Source organism: Canis lupus, chromosome 20 (assembly GCF_003254725.2).
Source record: "Canis lupus dingo isolate Sandy chromosome 20, ASM325472v2, whole genome shotgun sequence".
In the NCBI taxonomy this organism is placed as follows: Eukaryota; Metazoa; Chordata; class Mammalia; order Carnivora; family Canidae; genus Canis; species Canis lupus.
The window spans coordinates 46394115-46407858 of NC_064262.1; the positions used below are offsets into that span (position 1 = coordinate 46394115).

The 13744-nt window shown below is 46.1% G+C and overlaps 1 protein-coding gene across 14 annotated transcripts in view; it reads left to right on the forward strand.

Moving 5' to 3' along the window:
* Nucleotides 1-13744, forward strand: part of EPS15L1 (epidermal growth factor receptor pathway substrate 15 like 1) — a 96711-nt gene that overhangs the window by 61197 nt on the left and 21770 nt on the right. For 13 of the 14 annotated variants that reach the window (XM_025457895.3, XM_025457900.3, XM_025457902.3 and 10 more), the window contains 5 exons: nucleotides 1287-1410; nucleotides 2384-2434; nucleotides 3599-3735; nucleotides 7804-7864; nucleotides 8992-9074. In XM_025457895.3, the coding sequence (XP_025313680.1) occupies nucleotides 1287-1410; nucleotides 2384-2434; nucleotides 3599-3735; nucleotides 7804-7864; nucleotides 8992-9074 (456 nt within the window). Of the gene's footprint in view, nucleotides 1-1286; nucleotides 1411-2383; nucleotides 2435-3598; nucleotides 3736-7803; nucleotides 7865-8991; nucleotides 9075-10082; nucleotides 10907-13744 lie in introns of those variants that run through there. The other variant, XM_049098018.1, reaches the window with a different exon arrangement.

Here is a 13744-nt window from a genome sequence, read left to right on the forward strand (position 1 = left end):
TCTGAACGAAGTACATTGTTTCTGTGTAGATGACCCCACTGTCCTACATTTGGGTCATTTTCCACTATAAAAATGTGCTCTTCAAAAGCAAATCTTTTTCTTCTGGTTTAAACACGCTTGTTTGTTTCTAGAAATAAGCCTTTTTTAAAAAAAAATGCAAAGTGTTGTATATGCTCTAGTAGTTCTAACTGCATAAGCAAGTCATTTCCTCCCAAGATGTAAATAGCCAGCATGTTTCTTGGTGTGGAAACAGCATTTTAAAAAATGCCCACATAGGTAGACATTCTATGAAAAAGATGATTGAGGGAGTCCACACTTTTGAACAAGGCCCATGCTGTTGTCGTTGGGTGGCTTGCTAGGTTTTCTTTTTGATATTTCCAAAACTACCACTTTTTTCTCTTCTTTTTTAATATTTTATTTAAATTCAATTTGCTGACATATAGTATAACACCCAGTGCTCATCCCATCAAGTACGTTCCTTAGTGCCCATCATCCAGTTACTCCATCCCCCCACACCCCTCCCCTTCTGCAACCCTTTCTTTGTTTCCCAGAGTCAGGAGTCTCTCATGGTTTGTCTTCCTCTCTAATTTTTCCCCACTCAGTTTTCTTAGTGATTTTTTTTAAAAAATTCTAATTGTGAGAAAATACACATAGAATTGATCATCTTAATCATGCCTAAGTATATTCACATTGTGCAACTAAGCTCCAGAATGTTTTCATATGCAATAGAGACTTAACTCCCTATTCTGCCCCCCAGCCCCTGGCACCCACTGTTTTACTTTCTGTCTCTGTGAATTGGTCTCCTCTAGGGACCTCGTATAAAGTGACACTGTCACACAATATTTGTCTTTTTGTGACTGGCTTGTTTCACTCAGCATAGTGTCCTTAATAGTCAATAATATTCCCATATATACACACTACATCTGATATATCTGTCCACTGGCAGGTGGATGTTTGAGTTGCTTCCACTCAACTTTTAAATAAACTTATTTTGTGAGAGTGGTGGACTTACAGGAAAACACAAAGAAAGTCTCCACATGCCCCACACCCAGCTTCCCCTATCATTAACACCTTGTCCCTGTGAATGAACATATGTCACTGCGAATAAACTAGTGTCGACACGTCATTATGAACTGATGGCCACGGTTCTTCAATGATTTTTTAAATCATTCTCCGTAGGGTCCCACTCCTTGAAGCAGAAATACGCAAGTTGGGTAGGGAATTCTGTACTTTGCTTTAAATTTGAAATAATAAAATTCCTGTCCTGTCTCTTCACAAAATTATAGGATGATCCTTTCAAAAATAAAGCCTTGTTATTTAGCAACAATGCCCAAGAATTGCATCCGGATCCTTTCCAGGCCGAAGACCCCTTCAAATCCGACCCATTTAAAGGAGCTGATCCCTTCAAAGGTATCTCGCTTGGTGCCCACTTCATCTTTGGAGGGCTGTTTACTTTATGCCCTTTAGAACTATCTGATGACTCGAATGGTTGCAAGATAGCACCTCCTGGAATGTAGGAGGAAGTGAGTTCTTGGAGCCTCCTGGACTGCCTGTGTGTTTTGCCTCAGCCGGTTCACTACAAAGCTGAGGCATGGGCCTGTGGTGGGAAGAGTTGAGCTCCTGCTCCCAACAGAGGTGCCCACGTTCAGGGGCAGCTGGCTCTGCCCTTAACCTCTGTACGCTTTCGTACCTAGCCTCCAGTAGAGGTGGTAAGTTCTCCCTTGCTCTCCTGGCGGGATCAGGAAGGCAATCAGATGTAGTTGCAGTAATGAGACTACCCAGTGAAGGACAGATCCCCACTTAAGTCTAAGATTTTCATGGGACATGTTTACCCAGAGCCACACAGGAGTCAGGAATAACTAAGACTTCTAGAAACAAGTATTCCTCAGTGTCTCTGTTTTTTTTCAGAGCAAGGCACTATTTCTAGGAAAGCTACCTGTACGTTCCTGAGCTGGGAAGTGCTGGGGTGGGGAGAGGGCAGTGGGGGTGCCTTCCCAGTGTCAGATATGGGATCAAAGAAAGCACCACAAGTCCAAGGGAAGAACTGGGCAGCTCCTGAAGCTCATACACGTGGAGCTCATTGTGGCTCCAGGTTGGCTGTAGGTTGAGGACGAAGGCAGCCCCAGGGTCCTATGTTGTCGCACTGCGGGGAAGTGAGAGGGAGATGACATACAAACATAAAGCATGGGGGGGAGAGAGGAGTGAATTCTGGCTCATTCCACATTTTCCCTGCCTCCACCACATGTTGAGAAGCCAACAATATCTCATTTCATCTTGAATGCCCCAACTAAGAAAAACTGCCTCAGCCAGTGGCTGCTCCCATGTGGCTCTGCCAAAATCATTCCTGTCGTAGAGCTAAACATTCCTCTCTCCTCTCACCTAGGTGACCCATTCCAGAATGACCCCTTTGCAGAACAACAGACAGCTTCAGCAGGTAAAAGCCTTTGTTGGAAAGACTTTTTTTTTTTTTTTTTTTGGTGGACTCATCCTCAGAGTATTTCCATTCCTAGTTCAAGTTGAGGGAAATGAAAAAGCAGCTTGTCTGCCAGGCCTCCTACGATAGGGCAGCAGGGGAAGTTAGTTTCTGAAGAAGCCTGGCAGTGGCATCCTCCTCCCCTTCACGGTTGAATGCCCCTTCTTGCCAAACTCACAGCATGATGAGAAGCAGAACTAGGAAAGTAGCTCCTGGTGGCTAGACGACTTTGCAGACATGCCCATGGCAACTTGGTCCCTTGTACCCATTTGTGTCATCTGTGGTAGCATCAGGGGGCCCCCGTGTAGCACCTGTCCACAGCAGGGCTTCAGTCTATATATGTCAAAGATGGTGGCCCTAGCAGTGGTGGCAGCCCCACGGGAGGATGGCCATCTGCACCACATGAAAGCCTAGTATCTTGTTCCCTCCTGGCGACAGCAGCTTTGCTGCATGTCCATTCACTGTGTCTGCACCCCACATTCCAGGGGAATGAATACACTGTGGGTGTGGTATTGCAGTCGTGCTGTTTATTCATCTATTTCTTTATTTCTCTCTCTTTTTTTTTTAATGGAAACAAAACTCTTATAACACAGAACTCGCCATTTTAAAGTGACAGTTCAGTGGCATTTGATACATTCATAATGTACAACCATCACCTCTGTGTAGAACTAGAACCTTTCCATCCCCTAAACAGAAGCCTCATCCCCATGAGCAGTCACACCCTTTCCCCCGCCCCTATTCCTGGCAACCACCAATCTGCTTTCTGTCTCTGTATTTATCCATGTTTTTATTAAAATCAGCCTTTTTGGGAGGTATAATTTTTACACAACAAAATTCACCAATGTTAAGTGTATAATTAGATGAGTTTTGGTAAATCTGTGTGGTTGTGTGAGATAGAGAACATCTCCATCATCCTGTAAGGTTCCCTGTACCCCCTACACACCACCCCCCAAACCCCTGGCAATCACTGACATGCTTCCTGTCATTATAGTTTCTACTTTTTGTAGAATTTCATATCAATGGCATCAATCAGCTATGTGTTCTTTTATATTTGGGTTCTTTCACAAAGCCTACTGCAGTTTACTCATGAGGTGTGTTTTTCTCCACTTTCCAAACACCCTCTAGATCCATTTGGAGGGGATCCTTTCAAAGAAAATGACCCGTTCCGTGGCTCTGCGCCTGATGACTTCTTTAAGAAACAGACAAAGAACGACCCGTTTACCTCAGACCCTTTCACGAAAAACCCTTCCTTACCCTCAAAGGTGAGTGATGCTGGGGAGGCGGAGGTGCTAAGTGTACGTGCACAGTGCTCATCCCTGTAGGGCTCGTCCTGTGACTCAAGCTGTCACATTCCATGGACCAGAGAGCCCATGTCAGGATGGCTTGGGTCCTGAAAAGCTCTCTTTTCTCTGTTCCTTTCTGGGACTGTCACTTCAGCTCAGGCCCACCGGGTGGCTTCTCTCTTCTGTCACCTGCTCCCACTGCTGCCCTGTCTCTGTACAAAAAGAAATAAAACAAAGCATCACATGCTCCTTATGACCGCCCTGCCATCTTCCTGGCAGTGCTGAAAGGATGTGAGGCATTCACATGCCCCCTCTCCATCCCCAGCATCTAGCAAATCATGTGTTTTGCACGATGTTCAGCCCAACGCACTGCATTAAATTGGTAGCAGCTGGGATTTAAAAAGCAAAAAAGTGACTCTGATTGAACAGAGAATTCTTGTGTCTAGGTGAGGATGCTGTATAGCCTCCCTTCAAGTTCTAGGCTGCATCTCCCTCTCTGCCCCACACAAGTCCTGGTTTTCCTCTTCTCCATGGACCTATTGGTCTGTTGTACTATTAATCCTTGAAGGCAAGGATTAATTTGCAGCATTTCTGTTGATAGACCTATTGCAGGATCCCCCTTTCATTTCTGGTACTGATCTATGTGTGCGAACTCTGTTCTTACTCTGTTGACCAATTTTCTTGAGCTTGTCCATGAACTGTTTTTTGGCTGTGTTAATTTCCTCTTCTGTTTGCTTCTTCATTATTTCCCTCCTATTTATTTTGGGTTAGTACTTGCTCTTCTATTTCCAACATCTTAAGATTCAACCATAGGTCACTGATTTTAGACCATCTTTTCTAATATAAATATTTTAAAACTACACATTTCACCCTAAGCACTACTTAGCTACTTTCCACACATTTTGTTGTATTATTGTTGTCCTTTAGTTTGAGATATTTTTAGTTTCCCTCGTGATTTCTCTGTTGAACCATGGATTATTTATTGTTTCTAGAGATTTGTTCTTTCTTTTACTTATCTTGTAATACTGATTTTTAATTAAGTCTATTGTTAGAGAACATATTTTGTATGTTTGCAGTCCTTTTAAATTTTTTGATACCCGTGTTATGGTTATGTTATGGTTCGTGTTGTAGTTCCTACCAGGTACGGTTGAGAAGAATGTTTATCTCTAGTTGTTGGGTGTCACATCCTATAAATGCCAGTTATGTCACTGTGGTTGATAATACTATTCAGATCATTTGTGTCTTTACTGTTTTTGTGTGCCTATTTTGTAGCTCTACCACTCCACTGGTCGCTGAGAGAGGAATGTTAAAGTCTATGTGAAATTGTCTATGTCTCTATTAATTCTATCAAGTTTTGCTTCATATATTTTAAAGCTGTCTCTGTTGCCTACACATTTATACTTCTTGTATCACCCTGATGCAATGACTTTTAAAAAAAATTTTTTTTAATGACTTTTTTATTATTATAAAAGCTTCCCTTTTTCCTCTGGCGATACCTCTGTCTTGGGATCGGTTTTATCACATATTGAAATAGCCTGTTCATCCTTTTTATGCTTACTCTTTGCCTGCTATATCTTTTTTCATCCATTTACTTTGGTCTCTGGGGCTTTATACACAAAGGGTCTTTTATAGTCCATGTATAGTTGGGGTTGCTTTTCTCTCCAGTCTGGAAATCTCTGCCTTCAAAATAGAGTGTCCAGCCCACGAACATTTAATGTGATTATTGATATGGTTAGATTTAAGTCTGTCTACTGTTTTATTATTTATTTGCTCTTTATTCCCTATGTTTTGCTCCTCTGTCCCTCTCTGCTTTCTTTTAGATTACTTGAACGTTTTCTAGAATTCCATTTTCTAGTATCTCTTGGCTTCTTTAAGCTCTATGTATTTCTGTTATTTTTTTTGGAGGTTGATTTAGGGATTACCATAATATGCCCTTAACTTTTTGTAGGCTACTTGGAGTTAATATTTTCTTAGTTCACGTTAAACGTGGAGAACTTGCAACCACATAGGCACATTTGTCCACCTCCTCCCCAGCCAGCAGTGTCTCCTCTTATGTTCTAGCTGTCGTATATATAAATATGCCATAAACTCTATTTCTTTTTCCCCGTCTTCCTACCTTGATAGATGCGCGAACTCTTCTCACTGTAGCGTTTCAGCTGGTCTCTCTTTAAATCTCAGGCCGAATTCATAGATTTTCAGGATAATTTGAAGGTTTTCTAGGTAGTTTGGTGGAGACAGGTGATTTGGAGACCCTACTCTTCCGCCATCTTGCTCCTCCCCCCCTGCCATAAACTCTATAAGACTGTCTTATAAGCTTTGCTTTAACCCACTGTATGTGTCTGAAAGAAATTTTAAAGAGGAAAAAAGCAGTCTATTTTTACCCATATGTTTGCCATTTCTGATGCCCTTCATTCCTTTCTCAAGATCTGATTTTCCCTCGTGGTCCTTTTCCTTAAGCCTGAAGAACTTTCTTTGGCACTTGTTATAATCCAGGTCTACTTTGTTGTCATTTTTGAAGAGTATTTGTGCCCAATCTAGTAGTAGTTTTGTCCCATCCAGCACTTACATGATGTTTTCCCACTGCCTTCTGGCCTCCCTTGTCCTTGGAGAGAAGGCGAGTCTCTCAGGCAGTCGTTACCCTGTAGGTACCATGTTGGTTTTTCTCTGGGTGCGTTACTTTACCTCTTTATATCTGCTTTTCAGTAGTTTGGCTGTGAAGCATATATATGTGGTTTTCTTTGTTTTTGTTTGTTTGTTTTCTTTGTATTTAAGCTGTTTGGGGTTTGCTGAGGTTCTTAAATCTGTAAATCAGGTCATTTACCAAACTTGACAATTTTTTGGCCATTATTTCCTTAAACATTTTCTTTTTCTACTATATTCTCTCCTTTCTTTGTGGGATTACAATTACTGGCATATTAGAGGTTTTGCTGATGTCTCCCTCAAGCTCCCTGAAACTCTGTTTTCTCTTTTTTCTGTAGATTGGGTGAATTATACTGATCTGTCTTCAACTTCACTTACTTTTTTCTTGATCATTTGTTATTTAGCTGACCTAGTGAAACTTATTGTTGATATTCTCCTTCTTTCAGTTTTTGAATTTCCATTTGTTCCTTTGTATAGTTTCTATTTTTCTGCTAAGACCTCCTATCCATTTCTCTTAAGTGTATTTTCCTTTATCCCATGAGCACAGTTATTGCTGCTTTAAAGTCATCCTCATCAAAGAATCCCAACATCTGGGTCATCTTGGGATTGGTTCTGTCAGTTGTCTTTTCCCTTGAGAATTGGCCACATTTTTTTGGTTCTTGTTATGTTGAATGATTTAGAAATGTATCCTATATATAGTGAGTGCTCTGTTGTGGTGACTGGATACTGTTACATACCTCCAGAGAGCCCACATGGTCTTGTCTTAGCAGACAATGGACTTGGTGAGGCTCCATTGCAAACTTACTTTCTCTTGCCTCTAACTGTGTACTTGTGACCTTAGCTGTAGGCTGCATCAGGTCTGCTCTCCTGCACACAGTGCTGGGGTCAGCCCTTGTCTTTGGCAGGGCTTATCGTGAAATATCAGACTCGTGTTCTCTGCCTCTCCTTTCTGGGTCCCTGTCCCTTTCCCGTGACTGCAGTTGTCCCGGTCCACCATCTTCTGGTCTTTAGGCCAGAAAGATGGTGAATTTTCTGTTGGGGTCTTAGCATCCCGAAGCCCTCAGATTATAGCTGTCCAGATGGAAGACTCAACTTTGTGCTGTTGGCTCTTGCCAAATTTGAATTCTCATCCAGAGTCTTCCTGCTTTCGTTCACTTCCTAAGCCATCAGGTGGTTTCTTGTGTTCACTTATTTTTTTGCATTTTGTCCAGAGTTTATAGGTATGATCCACAAAAGGGGTCAGTCTGTTGGGATTTTACTCTGCCCGGGTTTAGTTTAAATCATTTTATCCTCTCCTGGCCAGCCCCAGATTCAGTGAATGCAGATGGCAGGAAAATCTGTGGTTGGAGGGATGGCTGGGTGAACGAATGAACTGCTTTTTACTCTTCCCTCTCTCCTTCTACTCAGCTCGACCCCTTCGAATCCAGTGATCCTTTTTCATCCTCCAGTGTCTCCTCAAAAGGATCAGGTGAGACTGGTGGCTTATTTTCCTTCTGACTCTCCCCCAACCAGTGGAAGGAGCCCACCCAATTCACACTTTTGTTGCCGAAGCTGTGTGTCCTCAGAGTTTTATGTCATTAGTCAGTGGCACCCAGATCCTCACCTAAGGCACTTCATCCAGAGCTAGCTCCCCGTCCCAGCTGCTTATCTTTCCAGAAAGAAAGGTTGGCAGTAGGAATTAAGTCAGTAATAACACCAGTGTTCCTGGTTACTCTTTACTTATTTCTCCTTACAAATCTCTGATTTGTACCTTTGGATCTTTTTTTTGTTTGTTTTTAAGATTTTATTATTCATGAGAGACAGAGAAGCAGAGACATAGGCAGAGGGAGAAGCAGGCTCCCTGTGGGGAACCCAATATGGGACTCAACCCCCAAACCCCCGGGATCATGACCTGAGCCAAAGGCAGGTCAACCATTGAGCCACCCAGGTGCCCCATACCCTTGGATCTTTTTCCTAAAAGAATCCAAGTTTGACTGAGGGTCCTGGCTTGTGCAATAAGGGATGGGGGAGCATTTGGATCCCCCTTGCTTTGGGGAACAGGCTCTGCTTGGTCTTGCTGCCTCACCTAGCAGCTCTTGCTTATTGGTGATAGAGTTTGGGTTAATAGGTTGGTGTGTGGGTTATGCAGACAGATTGTCCCACCAAAAGAGCAAGCTCTGCAAAATCTGCACCCACAGACAGACAACCTCCCCACATACATAGTATAGATGGTGGGTCACTGTGGAAATGCACCTCCCTCCCTGACCTGGGGGAACAGTCAGCTGTGCTTCCGCACTTGTCACTCTTTTACTGACCATGAACAATGCCACCTAGAAGTACAGATATGGAGCAAGTTCCTGTGACTTTGCCCACGGATACCATCATGGCAAGACACTTCTGGCTGAGTTGCACCAGCCATGTGCCAGAGCAGGTTGGGGGCAGGGAGGCCCTGTGGAGGGACCGCATCCAGACGCATAACCCTAGCAAGCAAATGCTGCCTTCTTGGATGTTCCGCTCTGGGGGCTGTTGAATACTGAGAGGTAGCACCTCCCCCTGCCCCTGGAGGTGTGTGCCATGAATTCCTTGTAACCCTGTCTCTGTTGATGCTACTTGCAGGTCCCTTTGGAACCTTAGACCCCTTCGGAAGTGGGTCCTTCAATAGTACTGAGGGCTTTGCTGACTTCAGCCAGATGGCCAAGGTAAAGCCCCTCCCATGGAACACGCGCACCTCTGCCAGTGTCTTTGTGCCTCTTGTCGTGGTTGTGTCGTGAGCGGCCAGGCGTAATTGTTAGCAACACGTATGTATTTCCCAGCACCGATCAGATGCTGAAACTCATCCTCATGTGAGGTTGTGAGCCAACAGGCAGGGTCTAGAAAAATGCCTGTGTTTGTGATTGGTATCGTATACCTTCCTCTAAGTGAACTGCCAGGATACCACATCCCTCCATGCGGCATAAATGTCGAGAGCTCTCCCAGTTCTACCAGTGTCTGTTAGTTGCCCGATCTCAGGGAATAAAGTTATGGCCGCACAGACTCAGAGAAGGTGTTAGGCACAGAGGACTCAGGAGGGTCATGGGTGACAGGCCTGGTGTGCAGGCAGCTGAGGCTGGAACTGGGCAACAGGCTGGCAGGCGGGAGGCAGCAGAGAAAGTGGGTCAGTTATGTAAGTGGGAGCTGCCTGAGAGAACCTGAGAAGGGTTTGGAAAGTGAGAGCTAGGTTCTGTGAACAGAGACATTGATGAAAAGGGAGCTGTTCAAGACAGATGACATTCCTTCAGTTGTCAGGCTGGGCAGGATCTGTGTGGCCACAGGTAGGTGAATATAACTCCTGATGGTGTTGGGGCCCTGTTGTGAGCAGGGGCTACGAGAGATGTAGCTAGAAAGCTAAATCTTTAATGTAGCAGGGAGTCAGTAGATCATGTCCAAAATGGATGGGTAAAGAAATAATAGTAGAAGTCCATGATTACAAATTACCAAGAAACTGGTAAGAAGTAAAAAATATCGGCCTTGGAGAGTGGGAAAGGCAGTGATCTGAGGGTCTACTGGTCTTTGTTACCATTTTTAGTGTCCCTTGCTTTTGAGTAAGAGCATATATTTCTTTGATAAGAATTTAAGGAAAGCAATGTTGGTTGTGTACCATTTTGGCCTCCGTGCCCCGTCCCCAGACCTACTTGTGCTCCACTGCTTCTTGGCCACCTCTCTGGCAGGTGAGGGCTTCCTGGAGCACAGCCTGCGGCCATAGAGTCATACTTTCTTCACTCACTCTGCCAGTCTTCAGTAACCACCTGCTCCAGCCCAGGTACCATTGGCATGGGGCGGGGGTGGCCACAAGCAGAAAGCAGTCCCCATCCCCTGATTTTACCTCCTATTGGGAAGGCCAAGAAACCAAATGGTGGAGAGGGAGCTGGGGAGGGAGTCTCTGGGGCATGTGGGTGTGGGAGCTGAGCATCTGCAGCAAGGAGTCACTTGCTTCCCGTATCCCACCAGCCCCTGCTGGGCAGCCCCGCCATGCCAACTCCATGTTCACTCAGCCTGATGGGCAGACACTTGTCTGGGCACCAAGCACTTGTGGTGAACCTGTGTGTGATTGTGGCACACAGCTTTTGAGAAACATCTGAGATTCCATTTAGGTTTTCAGAGAAGCACGTGACCGTATGTTGTTAAGGTAGCAAATCCAGCTTCTGGCCGGAGAGAGAATGTCTGTTTGCCCATCAGCTGTCGCAGGAGGGAGCCCAGAGGTGCTGGTGTAGCCGGCTCTCTCATTCCAGTGCCTGGAGGGAATGAGCCTCCATCCTCCATAGGGAAGCTGTGACACTGATGGTCGGGATGCTGTCTGGGAAGGCACCAGGGCAGGAAGTCTGCTCGAACATTTGTCTGTTGTTTGGTGGCTGTTCCACATGCTCCTGCTCTTTGAGTAGAGCTGTGTGTCCTCTGCTTCTGTCCCTGCCCAGCAGGCAGGAAGTCAAACTCCTAAAATCAGAGAACTTGTGCCACACGATGGCAGCAATCCCCAAATGAAGGGGTCTGTATTGTACTCTTAAGCTGTGAGAGCAGGCCCTTCCCGTCTCCCTGCAGGAGGCTGAAGCCGGTGGCTGAGCAGGTGAGAGCTACCGGTGCCCAGGGCTGAGATCAGGACAAGGGCACTGATGAGGCCCCCGTTTTGAGAGGTGTGCTGATAGAGGCTGCCTGGGCGGCCAGTCCGGACGGGCTCTGGTCAGGAGGAATGGCCTGCCCCCTCCCTTCCAGGCAGTGTTTGAGTGTCCCGGAGCTGTGGAGACTCCCCGGAGCCAGGTGGTTCAGAGCCTGGCCCTGCCTGTCTTTTCTGCCCATTCTAACCTAACCTTGCGTTTTCCCTCTGATGCGGCTGCCGTCTCCCTGTCCGTATGTCCCTTGATCAGGTTGCACACACACGTGCACTTGTGACTTCAGAGCCGGTGGCCCCTTCCTGTTCGCGGCGCCCGGCGGGACAGAGCTGGACGGGGCCATGGAAAATTTGTCTCTGGTGCTCCTTTGTTTGGTTTCCACGCTCCTGTCAGCGCCTGATGCTGTGCCACTTGTCCAGTGGAGCACCAAGCCCTAACCTTATAGGTCTCTGTTTTTCCCTTTGGTTCCCTTTCTGTTTTTCAAGAAAAACATCATGTGTATAAATAAAATGCTGAAGGAAATGAAAGTAAAGTGGCAAGAAGGCTTTTTTTTTTTTTTTTTTTTAGCTTCTTGGTTTTATGTTTTTTTGCGTGTGTGTTTTTTTCATCGCCAGCTTTTGCCCATCTGAGTGGGGTGGCGAGGTGATACACACTGGCGCCCTTTCTTACTCCACCCTAAATTGAGGTATCCTCCTCTGCCTGGCAGTGCTGAGTGAAGTTGACAGCCAGTGAGCTGGTTCCAGCAGATTTCCTTTGGGAGATTCTTCAGGCTTGAACACAAAGTTGAGGTCCCACCGTACCTGCAGAGATTTTTCTTTTAGACCATGTCAATCTGTCACCTTGCTCTGCAAATTCTGAGCATCTGAGAATAAAAACAAGACTCAGACATAATTATTTAATCCCTGCCCTGTGAGAATAAAAGCTATCCTTGCAGTCCTTGGCTGGTTTTCAGGGCCTTTCCATTCGTTTCTCCAGTGGTGTTTAAAGCTATCCATTCCCATTTAGGGCTGCTTCCTTAAAAGTTGAGAGTCACTTGCTTTAAACTAGCTCTTTAAACTGTGAACCCCAAACATGTTCCTCTTAGAGCTGCTTTTTATAGTGGCTTTTCTTTCTTTCTTTCTCTCTTTTTTTTTTTTTTTTATTTTATTTTATTTTCTGAGCACATTTCACACTGCGCCAGCCCAGAGAGCCCCTGCCGGCTCTACTGAAACCTTTCTAAAAATAGCCACTTTCCCTGAAGCTGCAGCCTGAGGAAGAATAAGGCAGGTCCTAGAGGAGGCGTCTTGGGAAACCTGGAGTCCTGAAAAGTGGGATTCGGAAGTGACGTGGGGCTTGGCGGTGTTTGAAGTGCTACTACTCATGGTCGTGTGGGGAGTGGCCACTATGGCTGGAGCCCTGTCCCACTGAAGCGAGCCCACTGACTCAATGGGTTTGAACTCAGAAGGTGGGGCAGAGTGTCAGCCTGGCCTGTGGTGCCCTCTGCCAGCCGGGACCATCCTTCCAGGTTGAGGTCCAGGCTGCAGCACATGGGCTGGGTGGACGCTCAGTGGGTTGTGTCCAGAGGGCTCCAGGCGCCAGTCTGCATGCCTTCCCCAGAGCTGGTGCGTTCCCAACACCCAAGACAAAGATTGGGGTCCATGCAGGGGGCCTTTGGGCTAGTCACACCTCCTCTTTGCTAAGAAATTGGTTTTGATTCCTGCCTGCCCTGGTCTCAGGCTATATGGGAATTGTGGGAGCCCGTGCTCTGTTCCATGAATGGCAGAGGCAGAAACAGAATCCACGTGCCCTCCCAGCTCCTTTGCCCACTCCCCTGCCCCTGTTCTTCATTCCCAAACTGCAGACCCTCAACCCCCATTTTAAAGCTAAGCTGTGACTCAACACTTCCCCTCTACTCCCATGCTACCTTTCTCTGGGTAAAGTCCATGGATAACTGCAAGCAGCAGGAATAAAAGATTGGTGGTTAATGGGGCTTCTGCAGATTCTTATAGGCATCTAAAGGAATTCCAGTCATGTCTGTATCCTTGACATGATAATAATTGTGTCATCTTTGCGTCATGTTGTTGTGGTGCCTTGGAGCAATTTATACGTGACTTGATTGTGTTTTTTTTTTTTTTTTTTTTTTTTTTTTTTGCGGCAGCCCTAGGGTTATGGTGTGTCTTTATGGTCATTTCACAGATGAGGAAGTGGAGCATGGAACAGTTAGTAGTGGCAGGGCTGGGACTCAGGATTCTAACCCTGACCACTGTGCTCTGTAGTCTGGCCGGCCAGATGTTCCAGAACTTTGAGCTGCAGGGTTTTCAGAGACTCCTCAACTTTTGTATCTGAGAGGACAAGTGGCCACAGGGTCCAGAAGAGGGAAGCAGCAGCCATGGAGGGAGGCACCTCCTTACCCTACTGCAGTCCTGCCAACCCCATCTGCCCCTCTTGCTCAGAGCTTCCTGGGGGGCCAATGTGGTCTTGGCAGGGAAACTAGTCTTCTTCATTTGACCCCTGTCTGCCTCAGGGCTTTCTGTGGCCCCCTGGCCCTAGGTCTGCTCTGCCTGTTGCTTGCATCTTTGCATGTCTCTCCCACAGGCCTGAGGATGGAGCTCTGCCTAGAACGAGGCCCCAGACTTACCTCGGGGAGTGGGCTGCCAGCAGCAGAGGGCAGAGCCCAGGAGCCCTGGCCCTGGAGGCAGACAACATGGGTTCTTACCCTGAGTCCGCCACTGAGGTGCTGTATGACT